At 41.5% G+C, this 14948-nt stretch overlaps 1 protein-coding gene across 1 annotated transcript; it reads right to left on the bottom strand.

Moving 5' to 3' along the window:
* Positions 1-159: 159 nt before the first annotated feature.
* Positions 160-14135, bottom strand: LOC138965088 (gastrula zinc finger protein XlCGF57.1-like). The gene is made up of 3 exons (XM_070337221.1): positions 13882-14135; positions 9453-9657; positions 160-6442 (listed from the first exon to the last, which is right to left on the bottom strand). The coding sequence occupies exons 2-3, from the start codon at positions 9562-9564 to the stop codon at positions 5346-5348; spliced, it is 1209 nt and encodes a 402-aa protein (XP_070193322.1). The 5' UTR covers positions 9565-9657; positions 13882-14135; the 3' UTR covers positions 160-5345.
* Between the last annotated feature and the right edge of the window lie 813 nt (positions 14136-14948).

Here is a 14948-nt window from a genome sequence, read left to right as displayed (position 1 = left end):
CTGACTAGGCCAGTCAGTTTTGACCTCTGCTTCAAACTTCAAGAATAAGTACTTTAGGACCTTTAAAAACGAAATATATGTATATGTGCACACTATTTGTTAGATAAAATCGAAAAAAAACCCACGAAAATAAACTTACTTAAATTTTTTTTAAAAAAAGTGTTTGTTTGTTTGTTTATTTGTTGCTTAACGTCCAGCCGACTACGCAGAGCCATATCAGGACGAGGAAGGGGGGATGAAGGGGGCCACTTGTCAAGCGATTCCTGTTTACAAATGCACTAACCCATTACTTGTGTCCCAGCAGGATTTAGTAAAACTAAATTAATACAGTCTACTTCGTTTATAACGTCGCCGGATATAACGTCACCCCGTTATATCGTCACCCAAACACCGGTCCCGGCTCAATTCCTTCTTTCCAAGACTATTTTAACCTCGGATATAACGTCACCGGATATAACGTCACCCAGTTATAACGTCACTCATCCATGTCGGTTATAACGTCATATCAATCCCCATATGCAGCAGTTTGCATGGTGAACGACTGTCAAGGCATGTTCATTTACGCTACACGTGTCACAAGTTTTGTGTGTTAACGGTATTCAAGTTTTTCCGTTTTCCCGTTGTTAGAGACCCAAGGAAAACTAGGTTTAAGGCATAATCATTTTTGCTGCATGCGTTTTGTGAGTTCCTGTTCGAGGTTTCTAATGAAAAGAAACATGTTTTATTTCATTTCGTTGTGTGAGTTCCTGTTCTATGTTTTTAGTCAGTAATGAAAAATGTTTCATTTCATTTCGCTTTGTGAGTTCCTTACTTAGGTTCCTCAGTGTTCTAGGTTTTTAATTAAAAGAAAAATGTTCCATTTCATTCGTGTTGTGAGTTCCTGTCTTTGTTTTTAACTAAAAAAAAATTGTTTTAAAAAGTTTCATATCGAGCATACATGGTTACTCCTGCGCGAGCGCGTGCGAATGGATCTGTCTACTTCTGTCCTTCAATCACGCATATACAAAAAACTCGATTATTGAAATGACGGTAGGAGAAGGTCGAGAGGATGAGAACAGACTACGACGTTTGTTTGTTTTTTTGGTCCGTAGAATACAGACTACAACTGCCCTCGACGAGGAGGCTGAGCGTCACTTTCAATTGGGCGTTATCGACAGGCTGAGTAGGTCGCTCAGGCTAAATTGTAAAGGTAAACATTTAAGTGCAGTGAACCGACAAATTTAGAAAAGTGATACTGCACTCTTAAAGCACTATTTTGACTCAACTTGGAAAGCCATGGACGTTATATCAAGTGACGTTATAATGATAATAATAATACAGTAGTAGTCTAACGAGTATAACGTCCCGCTCACTAGATGTGGTGGAGACGGTGGATGGGGAAAGGGGGTAACTATGAACCCAAAGTTGTTACTACCAGAACGATGATTGTGCGTAAAGGTGGGCAGCCACTTTGCTGTTGACGAGAAACTTCTTCGTTAATAATAATAATATAAGTCAAATAGACATTGATTACGTATAAGGACCCATGAAGTTCTCGTCATTTTTACATTTAGTCAAGTTTTGACTAAATGTTTTAACGTAGAGGGGGGAATCGAGACGAGGGTCGTGGTGTATGTGTGTCTGTGTGTGTGTGTGTGTGTGTGTGTGTGTCTGTGTGTGTGTGTGTGTGTGTGTGTGAGTAGAGCGATTCAGACTAAACTACTGGACTGATCTTTATGAAATTTGACATGAGAGTTTCTGGGTATGATATCCCCAGACGTTTTTTTTCGATTTTTTTGATAAATGTCTTTGATGACGTCATCCGGTTTTTCGTGAAAGTTGAGGCAGCACTGTCACGCTCTCATTTTTCAACCAAATTGGTTGAAATTTTGGTCAAATAATCTTCGACAAAGCCCAGACTTCGGTATTGCATTTCCGCTTGGTGGCTTAAAAATTAATTAATGACCTTGGTCATTAAAAATCTGAAAATTGTAAAAAAATTAAAAAAAACAAATTATAAAACGATCCAAATTTACATTCATCTTATTCTCCATCATTTTCTGATTCAAAAAACATATAAATATGTTATATTTGGATTAAAAACAAGCTCTAAAAATTAAAAATATAAAAATTATTATCAAAATTAAATTTTCGAAATCAATTTAAAAACACTTTCATCTTATTCTTTGTCGGTTCCTGATTCCAAAAACATAGATATGATATGTTTGGATTAAAAACACGCTCAGAAAGTTAAAACGAAGAGAGGTACAGAAAAGCGTGCTATCCTTCTCAGCGCAACTACTACCCCGCTCTTCTTGTCAATTTCACTGCCTTTGCCATGAGCGGTGGACTGACGATGCTACGAGTCTTGCTGAAAAATTGCATTGCGTTCAGTTTCATTCTGTGAGTTCGACAGCTACTCGACTAAATGTTGTATTTTCGCCTTACGCGACTTGTTATTTCTTCGGGCAGGTCCAGATCTAGCAGAATATGAATAAACGACAGCCATGTGTGTGTGTGTGTGTGTGTGTCCTTAAAGCTAATAACGTCGGACTCTATAATTAAAGACTGAGATTGTCGATGGAACCAGACGGAGCTTGACACTCCAACACTAGCATCCTGTCTCAGAATTAGCATGCAGCCAACAACACTGTACGTTGATACTGTTACCAAATTTTGGGGAAAATGTTGTGTATACAATTTTATATTCATGGTATAGCCAGGTTTTGGAAATACGCAAAGAAGAGAATAGTCCACAATTCTATATATGAGAAAGTGAATTAAAGATTATTGTAATACGTTAGTTTAAAACTTACAACAATATGTTGTTGTAATTTTTAAACAACACTAATGCATGCACTTTCCATTTCTGCACAGTTTTATTAAAACAGTCAGTACTTTAGAAAGGGACATAACTCTTGGACTCCGGATATAACATCACCCGCGCGTAAAAGTGACGTTATAACCGATGAACCGGATACAGCGTCACCGCGTATAACGTCGCTCAAAAACATCCCCCGAGGGGTGACGTAATATCCAGAGTCGACTGTACCTACTGGAAGATTACCAGTTTCCAGTATGTTAAAATAGGCTTAACCTATCTACTGCTGGACTTACATCAGAACACTAACAGATTAAACTATACATGAATCGCGAGACAAGCGGCAAGAGAAGAGATTTTTGGAAAAAATACAGGTGAATGAGCAAGAAGGCAGAAAAAAGAAAAGAATTCATGAAGAAAAAGAGAGCATGACAGGAAAGAGGAACCAAAAATCTACCTAACAGCAAACTAGAAAGCTCCTGCGGTTCCAAAAACAGGAGGGGCCTTTAATTTCATAACCGCAGTGCCCCACTGCGGGATTTAAAAAGTGTTGACGCTTCCCTTTAAAAGTCAAGAATAAGTACAGGGCTAGCCCAGAATGACCTCCTGTCAAAATCAGCTAGCCCAGAATGACCCCCGTCAATTTTGACCTCCACTTCAAACTTCAAGAATAAGTACTTTAGGACCTTTGAAAACAAAATATATGTATTTGTGCACACTATTTGTTTAATAAATTATTTAAAAAACAAAATCAAAAAACAACTTAAATTTAAAAAACATTTTTTTGACACTTCCCTTTAAACTTCAAGAATACCGTATTTGACGGATTACAAGACGCACCAATTTATAAGCCGCACCCCCGACTTTGTACAAAAAAATTGGGACGAGCCACGTATAGGCCGCGTCACTATATTAGCCGCCGTCGAAAAAAATATAATCAGATCGTGTCAATCAATCAAAACAACCAGGCAAACAAAAGTACGGTATCCAGGTTTCCCAATTGCTTCGTTTCCGGCCGATTTATGTGGAGCACGTGATGCGCACAAAAATATTGGCTGTCTAGAAGTGTCGTCTATGCAATGATCGCGGCGGCGCCCGCGGCTTTCTTGACCGCCAAGGACGACCGCGCACGTTGTGATACGTCATTCGTTAGACCTCAATTTGGCGAAATCGGCTCCGAGAATAAACAAGTAAAACAAAGAAGAAAAGTGAAAAAGTTTGAAGAAAAATATCACACACACACACAATTTGTAACCAACAAACACATGTAGTCCCGCCCAGAATAAACTTTTTTGTAATGATTTACGACTTTTGCGCACATTTCGAGCAGACGAAAACACATGGCGGCTCTTGCTCCTCCAACTATCGCGAGACACAAAAAACCGAAATCTCGCGCGCGCGAGATCCTGATACAAATACGGTAAGTACAATATCTCCTTTTAAAACGAAATGTACGCATAATTGTATGCATCCCCATAAGTTTTGACCGGAGGTCATTCTGGACTAGCCTAGTCAGTTTTGACCGGGGGGTCATTCTGGGCTAGCTGATTTTGACGGGAGGTCTTTCTGCGCTAGCCCAGAGTGACTGCCCCCTCCCCCCCCCCCCCCAAACTTGTGGGGATGCATAGATGCATACATATATGCGTAAATTTTGTTTTAAAAGGACCTAGTGTACTTATTCTTGAAGTTTGAAGGGAAGCGTCGAAACTTTATTTTTTATTTTTTTTAAAGTTTATTTTAATTTTATTTTTTATTAAAAAAAAAATCATTTATCCAACAAATAGTGTGTACAGATACATATATTTTGTTTTAAAAGGTCCTAAAGTACTTATTCTTGAAGTTTGAAGGGGAGGTCAAAACTGACTGACTGGGTCATTCTGGGCTAGCCCCTCCCCCAAACTAATGACTGCCCCTCCCCCAAACTTGTGGGGATGCATACATATATATGCGTACATTTCGTTTTAAAAGGACCTAGTGTACTTATTTTTGAAGTTTGAAGGGGAGCGTCGAAACTTTTTATTTTTTATTTTTTTAAAGTAAGTTTATTTTTGATTTTTTTTCCATTTAAAAAAACCCCATTTATCCAACAAATAGTTTGCACATATACATGTATTTTGTTTTAAAAGGTCCTAAAGTACTTATTCTTGAAGTTTGAAGTGGAGGTCAAAATTGACTGGCCTAGTCAGTTTTGACGGGGGGGTCATTCTGGGCTAGCTGATTTTGACGGGAGGTCATTCTGGGCTAGCCCCCCCTCCCCCCTTAATGTACTCATTCTTGATGTTTGCAGGGGGGGGTCAAAATTGACTAGGGGGGGGGGGGGGTCAAAACTGACTAGCCCAGAATGACCTCCCGGTCAAACTGGGCTGCTTCAAAATAGGCCGCTACACCGGCCGATTCCGCGGCTGACGTCACGCGTCCAAGGGGAGTAATGCTTCGATTAAAGACATTGTAGCATGTCTAAAATCTTCGGACTTGTGTTATCAAGCTGTCAAAATCACCAAGTAACTTTTAAGTATAATTTCAGTTACATGAGAACTCATTCTAATCAACAGGTTTTGAGAGCCACAACCCAACAGCTGCCCTTTAACATGTGTTGCTTCAAATTACAAGACTGTGTGAACGTAGTATCACATTGTGTACATGCATACTTTTTCACTCCTGTATGTGTGAACATGTGTCGGTTTAAACTACCAGACTGTTTGAATCTAACACCACATTCTGTACATGCATACTTTTTCACTCCTGTATGCGTTAACATGTGTCGCTTCAAAGAACCAGACCGTGCAAACCTAGCAGCACACTCTGTGCATGCATACTTTTTCTGTCCTGTATGTGTTAACATGTGTTGCTTCAAACCACCAGACCGTGCAAATCTGGCAGCACACTCTGTGCATGCATACTTTTTCTGACCTGTATGTGTTAACATGTGTCGCTTGAAAGTTCCAGACAGTGTGAACCTGACATCACACTCTGTGCATGCATACTTTTTCTGTCCTGTATGTGTTAACATGTGTTGCTTCAAAGTACAAGACTGTGTGAACCTAGCAGCACACTCTGTACATGCATACTTTTTCTGTCCTGTATGTGTTAACATGTGTTCCTTCAAAGCACCAGACCGTGCAAACCTAGCAGCACACTCTGTGCATGCATACTTTTTCTGTCCTGTATGTGTTAACATGTGTTGCTTCAAAGCACCAGACCGTGCAAACCTGGCAGCACACTCTGTGCATGCATACTTTTTCTGTCCTGTATGTGTTAACATGTGTCGCTTCAAAGCACCAGACCGTGTGAACGTAGCAGCACACTCTGTGCATGCATACTTTTTCTGGCCTGTATGCGTTAATAGGTCTTGCTTCACATCACCAGTTTTTGTTAACCCAGCACACTCAATACTTGAATTTTTTGGGGGATTTACCCAGGTATCACACTCAGCACTTGAAGGTTCCTCTTGTTTCAGCCAGGTATCACACTCAGCACTTGAAGGTTCCTCTTGTTTCAGCAAGGTATCACACTCAGCACTTGAAGGCTCCACTTGTTTCACCCAGGCATCACTGTGAGCGCTGTCTGCAGCTTGTCCTTCTAATGTCAGCACTGTAGGCATGGTAGATGTGTTCTCTGTGGCCACAACCTCGCTGAATGGCACTGAAAAAAACAACAACACCCAAAGACATCCATTTAAGAATTTAATTTATCATTTGTATCAAATGTTTCTCCTAGCTGCTTCCTGTTTTGGACAATGTCATTCTTCTTTCTGATTCAACACACCCAAAGCAGAAGCAGCCAATTTTAAAGACAACAGAAAACCATCTCTTATTATACATTGTTATAGGCTTAATGATACACCCAAAACAAGAGGGTGACAAACATTGAACATTTAGACATTTTTTAGTTTCAAAATGAATGTAAAAATACTACATGGAAGCTGTTCAACCATGGTATCTTGTCGAGCAGGGTTAATCAATATGATGACATTACTCTAGGCTTGGCAGAGAGTGTCGTCATCATATATATTCATTCACCTTGGATGAATGATCAGAGGTGAAACCCACAAAAGGGGATTTTTGATTTGACAATTGTCATCACAAGGTACACATAAATTATCAGGACAAAATTGTAATCACAAGACTGGTACTGGATTTTGTTTGCCATCTGTAAAGGATCTGGCTCTGAAGCTGGACACGAACAGAGTGTGTCCCTTTATTGACCAGCAAAAATGCAAAATCCTCCGTCATTGTGGCATTGTTCCTTGTTTCTTCTTTTTACTCATTTGTCAACATTGCATGGGAAAACCCAGAAGACTGTTTAAGCTGTTTTCAGACAGGGGTTTAACTGCGGCTTGCCCCCGCCCATCCTGCCACCGCTTTGTAGTCGCCGACCTCACGGTCTACTTGCTTTCAAACTGTCAAGGGTGCCATCTTGCCCCCGCAAGCAGTTCCAACTTGCCCCCGTGTATTCCATGCGATGAAGTTGACGTTTCTCGTGCAAAACAGGTTAAAAAAAAACTGACACGTTTACCTGAGTTTATGTCTGTGTATATGTGTGTGGCGACGTCATAAACTGTCTGCGTTATGTACTGTTTTGTGTGTGTACATGTGTGTGTCAGTGTGTATGTGTGTGCGTGTTTGTGTGTGTCTGGGTGTGATTTCTCGTGCCTAAGACAGACGAATCGCCTCTATTGCAAAACTAAAGACCAATGGGGGCGAGATGGGAGGGGGCAAATCGCCTCTCTTGCAAAAACTCAAGATAATTGGGGGCGAGATGGGAAGCGGTGAGTTCGGAAGCGGCGAGTTAGGCCGGGGCGAATGGGAACGTCACCAGTAGGTCTATGAGTCTAAAATGATGACAGAGTTGTGAACAAAGAAAGTGGAAAAGAAAACATTTTACCAGCATACGCACATAACAAGACATGTATGTACATGCAAAGGATGGAGACTTTGGCGCCAGTCAATTTTGTTTGGTCACTTCGGTAAAATATAAGCAGATCTTCAGTGTAAATGTGGGCATGCAGATTTGTGAAAAGTGTGTCTAGTACACAAAACTTTCTTTGTTCTTAATGGCCTTCAAGCTGTGACACATAATCACTGTTTTGTCTTAGTTGTGTGGCAAGTCTTTGCTTCCACTATCATGTAACTGATGTTGATGACGGATTTGTGAGACAAATAAACAAATCTATTGTGAGGATTTTTTGTTTGTTTGCTTAACGCCCAGCCGACCACGTAGGGCCATATCAGGGCAGTGCTGCTTTGACATATAACGTGCGCCACACACAAGACAGAAGTCGCAGCACAGGCTTCATGTCTCACCCAGTCACATTATTCTGACACCGGACCAACTAGTCCTAGCACCAACCCCATAATGCCAGACGCCAGGCGGAGCAGCCACTAGATTGCCAATTTTAAAGTCTTAGGTATGACCCGGCCGGGGTTCGAACCCACGACCTCCCGATCACGGGGCGGACGCCTTACCACTAGGCCAACCGTGCCGGTCCAAACCTAGTGCACTACCATTCTCACGAGATAAGTTACTTCCGTTTTGTTCCGTTTTTTCCCCAATTGACACCATGTATGACAGATGAAACAGAAAAGCCTGTTGTGAAAATGCACAAATTAGGAGGGAAAAACGAAACAAAACAAAAGTAACTGATCTCATGAGAACGGCAAACAACGACACAATCATGTTCACCACTCTCACCCCATTGAAGAAGAGGGGTCGTCCTCGACCCCTCAATAAACTCAGAAAATGTCCCCCTCCCCCAATTTTTAAATCCAGTAGCAGAGCCAGCAAGAAAGCCATGCGATTTCAGTTGCAGAATTTGTTATTTTTCTCATATGAGCAGGGAAGGCCAAATCGTCTGCCCGATCGGAAGGTTGAGGGTTCGAATCCCAGCCGCGGCCGCCTGGTGGGTTAAGTGTGGAGATTTTTCGATCTCCCAGGTCAACTTATGTGCAGACCTGCTAGTGGCTTATCCCCCTCCGTGTGTTCACGCAAGCACAAGACCAAGTGCGCACGGAAAAGATCCTATAATCCATGTCAGAGTTCGATGGGTTATAGAAACAAGAAAATATCCAGTAAAATTCCACTCGTGCAAAAACATGAGTGTACATGGGAGTTTCTTCGTTCATGGGCTTAGACTCCCATGTTCACTCATGATTTTAGCACGAGTGGATTTTTACGTGTATGACCGTTTTTACTCCGCCATTCAGGCAGCATACGCCGATTTTGGGGGATCGGCATGCTGGGTATTTTTGTGTTTCTATAACCCACCAAACTCTGACATGGATTACAGGATCTTCTCCGTGCACACTTGATCTTGTGCTTGCGTGTACACACGAAGGGGGTTAAGTCACTAGGAGGTTTGCACATAAGTTGACCTAGGAGATCGGAAAAATCTCCACTCTTAACCCACCTGGCGGCAGCGACCGGCATCTCACCACCACGCCCTTCGAAACATCACGTCAAATGCGAACCTTTCCGCTGTCATATCGAGTTTTAAAGCCATATAAACACCGCAGACATTAATAAACTGTGGTATGCACAGGGCCAGCAACATTTCTGGCGAACTTGCGACTTTCTTGAAGTTACTCGCCCGGCTGGCGAGTTAACATTTTGATATTTGGCCATCCTTGCATATGAAGTGTTTCCTTAGCCTTACCATAAGGATGTGGTTCAGTCATGTGCCAACACTCTTCAGCCACATCAATCTCTATCTTGACATCGGACAAAACTGCTGTGTCTCCCTCAACCATGCTGTTGTGAGAAGCCATGGTCCCTGTTCACTGTTCAAGGCGCAGAGAGTTCCTGACTGTTCACTGTTTAAGGTGTTGACGGTCTATGACTGCTCACTCTTCAAGAAGTTGCTGTTGGAAAAACAAGAGTCAAGATTCACCAAAGTATGGAAGCTGACAAAAGGGGAATTCAGTGATTATTTTGATTTCAAACCCTAAGACCCAATTAATCTTATAACACAATTTAAAAAAATTTTTTTTTCCATGTAAGCTCAAACAGTTATCTGGCATATAGTGTTAAAAGCGAGTAATTTTCCGTGAAAAGAATGGTGACTTCCGGTTTAACACTATACACACCAGTTAACAGATTCGGCGCTTACATGGAACGAAGAAGGAAACTCACGTGATACCTAAAGCGATTCTGGTTGGTGGAGACATTTCGTCGAGTAACCTCTGTGTCGTCTGCTCAGCGAGGAATGAAACGAGTTCACGCGAAGATTCATTTTCATCAACGTTTTAGGCAAGCAACTGCCATAATTTATGGCATTCACTTGCTCAATTATTGGTTGCAACAATGGAACTTACAGACTGCGGAAATGGTGGTCTGAAGATTGCAGAATTCACAACATTCCTCGAGTCATTAGAGTGTGACTGCAAACCACCATTCAGGTTATCATTTGTTATCGGTTGTGTGTGGGTGTTTTGATAAACCTTTAGTTCGACTGATGTCACCAAAATTGATGGGATAGTTATGTAGTTATTGTATGCTAAAAGGTATGCCACACAGCAGTGTGCAGTGTTTCCTTTGTGGTTTTACAAAAACAACTTGCAAATTCTGCAAAATTGGGCCGGCCCCAGCCATTTCAGATGTAATTTTGTGTGTGTTTCGAGAAAAACGTTTTTGGTTTCTGAACAATCTAGCTATCTTATTTTAGTAATAAGTTACAAACTCGCGGCCTATCTCGAGCAGTTGACAGCAGGATAAGCAAGAGTTAAAGAGCTGGCAGCAACGTTTTCAATCAGCACAACTGCATAACAACCCAAATAAGCTTTTGCACACCAAACAAGACTTCCTGTATGAAAACAGCAGCCTCTTCTGAAAAGTTCCTAACTCAGAAACGAGAACGGCAGTTTTGCTTACGTAACCGTGACAATGATTTCCGATGGTCTAAAAGTTTGTACTCTCTAACACATGACAGGTACCCTTCCAGTAGCTTTCCCTGTAGTCTCACTTTAGAAATGCCTAACACTGAGTTAGGTATTGTTCTTACGAGCGTGACAATAAGCGGCCTGTCACAGATGTAACCGAAAAGTACTCTGTAGAAGGAAATTTGTAGGGGGGAAAATTGAATGTAGACTGCTCAAGCTCACTGTTTTTTGTGATCTCCCCATCTACTGTAGTCTACGATCTTAACTTAAAGTTCATTTTCGGCTAACTTTCATACACACCACTCACCAAATGGACATCGAGTTCAGTTTTGTATTGACAAGTATTTGTGTTGTGTATATGTGGCATTTCCTTCTTATGTGATACTGTCTGTGTGTGTCTCTCTCTCACACACACACACATGCACATACTTCACGTCAAAGAACTCAACGACAAAATCTGTATGAGTACATTCAACTCTCATGTGTATAGATGCATACGGTACAGCCCTAAATGTCGGCACATGATATTGGCTGAACTCATAAGAGCTGATGATATTTCATTAGGAAAAGCTGCGTCCACAAGAAGGGCTTATAAGAGCTACACACGTAAAGCTTGCGTCAGCACCCAAATAGGGTGCAAAGAATGTCAGATCACGTATATTTATTGTCAAGTGGAGTACTACTACCAGTTGCACTTGCCTCATGCACTTCTGATAAACATTCAACAACTCAGCAAACTCAGTTGAAATCTATCCTCAGCTTGATTTCAAATAAATGAAGTGAATGACAAATTGACCATCTGAATGAATAAATGATTCAAGTACGAAGTTCAACAAACTTAAATCTTGTTCAATCTATATATCCTTGTGTGGTTATCCCCATGAACATTGTGACTCGTGAGTGCTCTATTGCTAGAGAAAGCAATTAAATCTACGTGCTTTGTATTCACGTCCTCGAAACCTCATCTGTGACTTTTGATTGTTGTAAACTTTGTTAGTCTGCACAAAATAAATAAAAAATAATAAATATACTTTCAAGCCCACATAGCAACAAATTGACATCCGGCTGTAGGAAGTACCTACGTCAGTGCTGCCTATTTAGTATTTATCTCACATAAACTCCATATATACTGACTATCCCCCCTCCCCTTCAAAATGTTGCTGATCGTATTTTGGACTCATAGTCCACACATGTCATCTAATTCTTCAAGACATGATGTAGTTTTATTTTACTTGGAAATTTGCTTCAAGGCAAATTCTCTTTTCTCATGCAAGGGACGTAACCACTCGTTGCATTTTCTGATAACGCACTGGCTATACGCACTCGGAGTGTATTAACTTCTGGTCTAGGAACGGCGAACGCAGAGCAGTTGATTATATGAGTTCAAAGAAACAAAAACAAGCTTAGGCTGCACGGCCTTTGCTGTAACCTAGATCATCCATTTTCGCGTTCAAAGACCAGACACTAAACCGCATCAACACTCGGAGCGTCATTCAAAGCCATTTTGCGAAGGTACGCTTCACTTTCGATTCATGGTATCAAAGTACGCTAGTAACAAACGTGACAGAGAAAAAACAAACACACACACAAAACTGACGCTTCACGACAGTTCATTGTCAGAGTTTGAAACACACTTGGAGCGTGTATCGACCTGTAGAAACGGTTGTATACTATGTGGATGTACATTATTTGCCAACCCTCGACACTCCGAAAAAGAGATAGCCGAAGTACATATAATATATATATGTCACACGCTTTCCTTCTTTGCCACTACTAAAGCAAACGTGTGCAAGATTGTATGTTACACGCCGCATTGGAGCATGTGCAAGAACGGATTTAAACTCGAAATCGTCCCTCCAAAATGCACACACGACTTTTATTTCTCCTGCTGTTATCGTTTCTTCTCTTTACAAATTCTTCAACGCTGAGAATACTGAAAACGGCATCCCAGACGACAGTACTGTTTCCATACGCGAATTTAGCTGCCCTTGGAAAGTGGCTCGCTCAGGAGGCCTGTTAGTCTGAAACTGGAAGGACAGAGTTCTGAACATAGATGACAAAGATCCCGGAAAGAACAAACATTTCGCGGATGCAGACACAGAAAGACGTCATGAAGAATGCGATGCTTCAAAAGATACAGACTGTGACGATGACTGTGACGTCATTCACATATACCGAGACGTCATTCATAGTTGTTCGGTCATTTCCGTCAAAAAGTAGATCTCTCGACAATGGCTGCTCCTGTGTTTAGGTTTGTCAAGCTTGAGTATGCAAAACATGTTTGTTCTCTCCTCTGTTGAAGCTGTGAGAGTGACATAAATGCTATTCCGACTTGGTCGTGTGACAGAGTTTTCTTCCACACTCGATTAGCTGATGTCTAACTCAGCCTGACGGCTTCGTTAGACAATCAACGTAATCTCGTGTGGAAGAAAACGTCTGTCACACGACCAAGTCTGAATAGCAGGTAATGTCAGACTGAATTTTATTGGCTACTTGCTAACGACTTGTTAGGGGGCATTTCATAGGCTACAGATTTGTAACAGATCTTTTCATTGTCGGAGTGTATACAGACTCATCAATCCTGTATACACTCGGAGTGCATATAGCTTTTGCCTTCTGATATTGATAAATCGAATTTTTTGGTAAAATCGATCGAATTCCATCACAAATCTGCTTCAATTGTAACATCATGACATGCTTTTTTCCTCCTGAATAATTTCACCTCTTGAAATTGATGGGGCAGCATTCAGTCTGGAGTTTATTTGGGGAGAATTAAGCCAGGCTGACAGTGACATCCACATAGGCCTACAGCCCCGGCATGCAACAAACTGCCAAACTGGTTTCACAACCAGCGAACTTGAACTACGCCATACCATCTCATTGTTACCTCAAAGCTACGAGAAACAAACACAAAGTGACAGCAAGGCGTTTCAAAGATTTTGTGTCAACAAATATTGTTGAAAACAGTGTTACGACCAATAGCCGCTGCTTTTAAACTATTCACAGGAAGCTGAGGAACTATTAGTCTTATTTTCCCAGGACGATCGTAGACTGGAACCATTTACAGGACGATCAAGTTCTGGCAGGATCTGTGGAGATCTCCACCCAGTCTAGGACTTATATATATGCGCTCCTCCCTTCCGTTGATCAATGCCAGAAGTGGGTTTTCAACGTATTGTCACAGATACAGATAGTGAGATACATTACCGTTTACACTTGCAGACACCGTCCTGTCATCGAGTCAGACAAACTTTTGATTTCATTCCGGCAAGCGTTTGAAGTAACCTTGATTTCTTTGTAACGGCGCATGTAAGTCACTTGCTCTGCCTTTGCTTGCTCGTGGTCAGCAAGTAGGACTTGTCAGTCAGTTGACAGTGCTCTTGAAAAATCATGGCAGAAAATCTTGGCAGCTGCACACCCAAGTCAGGGTTGTTTCCCTTATACGACGTCTTTTTGCCTAAACTGCCGGAAAGAAAGAATAGGCGCCCAAAAAGTACAAATAAACCCTTCTTCGCGTGGTATACATTAGCTCTTTATGGTTACCTTTGATGAGATAGACAAGTCCAGGACGAAGTGACTCAGTGAAGGAACCAATGTTGACATTCCAATAAAGCAGTAGATGTCAATGTAACTCAAGGCAAGTAATCTGGAACGGCGCGCGCGCACACACACACACACACACACACAAACACATTGAACACACACAACAGAGACACACACACAACCCCCTTCACCCCCCCTCCCCACACACACACCTTCACACGCGCACACGGGATCACGGACACACACGCATTAACGAAAACAAGGGCTGCAATCGAGAACTAGCAGATTGAGAATGATTTTGCAGGAGTACCTTCCCTTGTCCCATTTTGTGGACTTGAAGTGACAAACACAGCTTTCCTCACGGAACGGTATTGTAAGAAAGAAAGCATTTTCACAGGCTAAAAACAATCACCAAATTAGTAAATGCACAAGAAATTTGATTTTCATACTAGACAACAAGCAATCAAATAATCATACACGGAACACTGAAACACCTAGGCCTCCCCCCACCCTCTGTGTTTCAGCTGTCTTATTTGCTTTCGGCGTAACCAATTTCCATGCCTCTTTCAGTGTTGGGGAGACCGTCTTTCGTCAATGCGTTTGTGCAGGATTTTTATTTTTTTATTATTATTTTTTTTTACCAATATGAAGGTGGGTACTCCCAAATGGAATGGGAATCCCCAGGCAGTGTTGCCTGGGATTCCCGGGGGAAGTTCCAGACTTCTTCTAAG

The sequence above is a fragment of the Littorina saxatilis genome, linkage group LG4 (genome assembly GCF_037325665.1).
Source record: "Littorina saxatilis isolate snail1 linkage group LG4, US_GU_Lsax_2.0, whole genome shotgun sequence".
Lineage (NCBI taxonomy): Eukaryota > Metazoa > Mollusca > Gastropoda > Littorinimorpha > Littorinidae > Littorina > Littorina saxatilis.
Note: the sequence above shows the minus strand (reverse complement) of the source record. Positions and strands in the feature narration are given on the sequence as shown.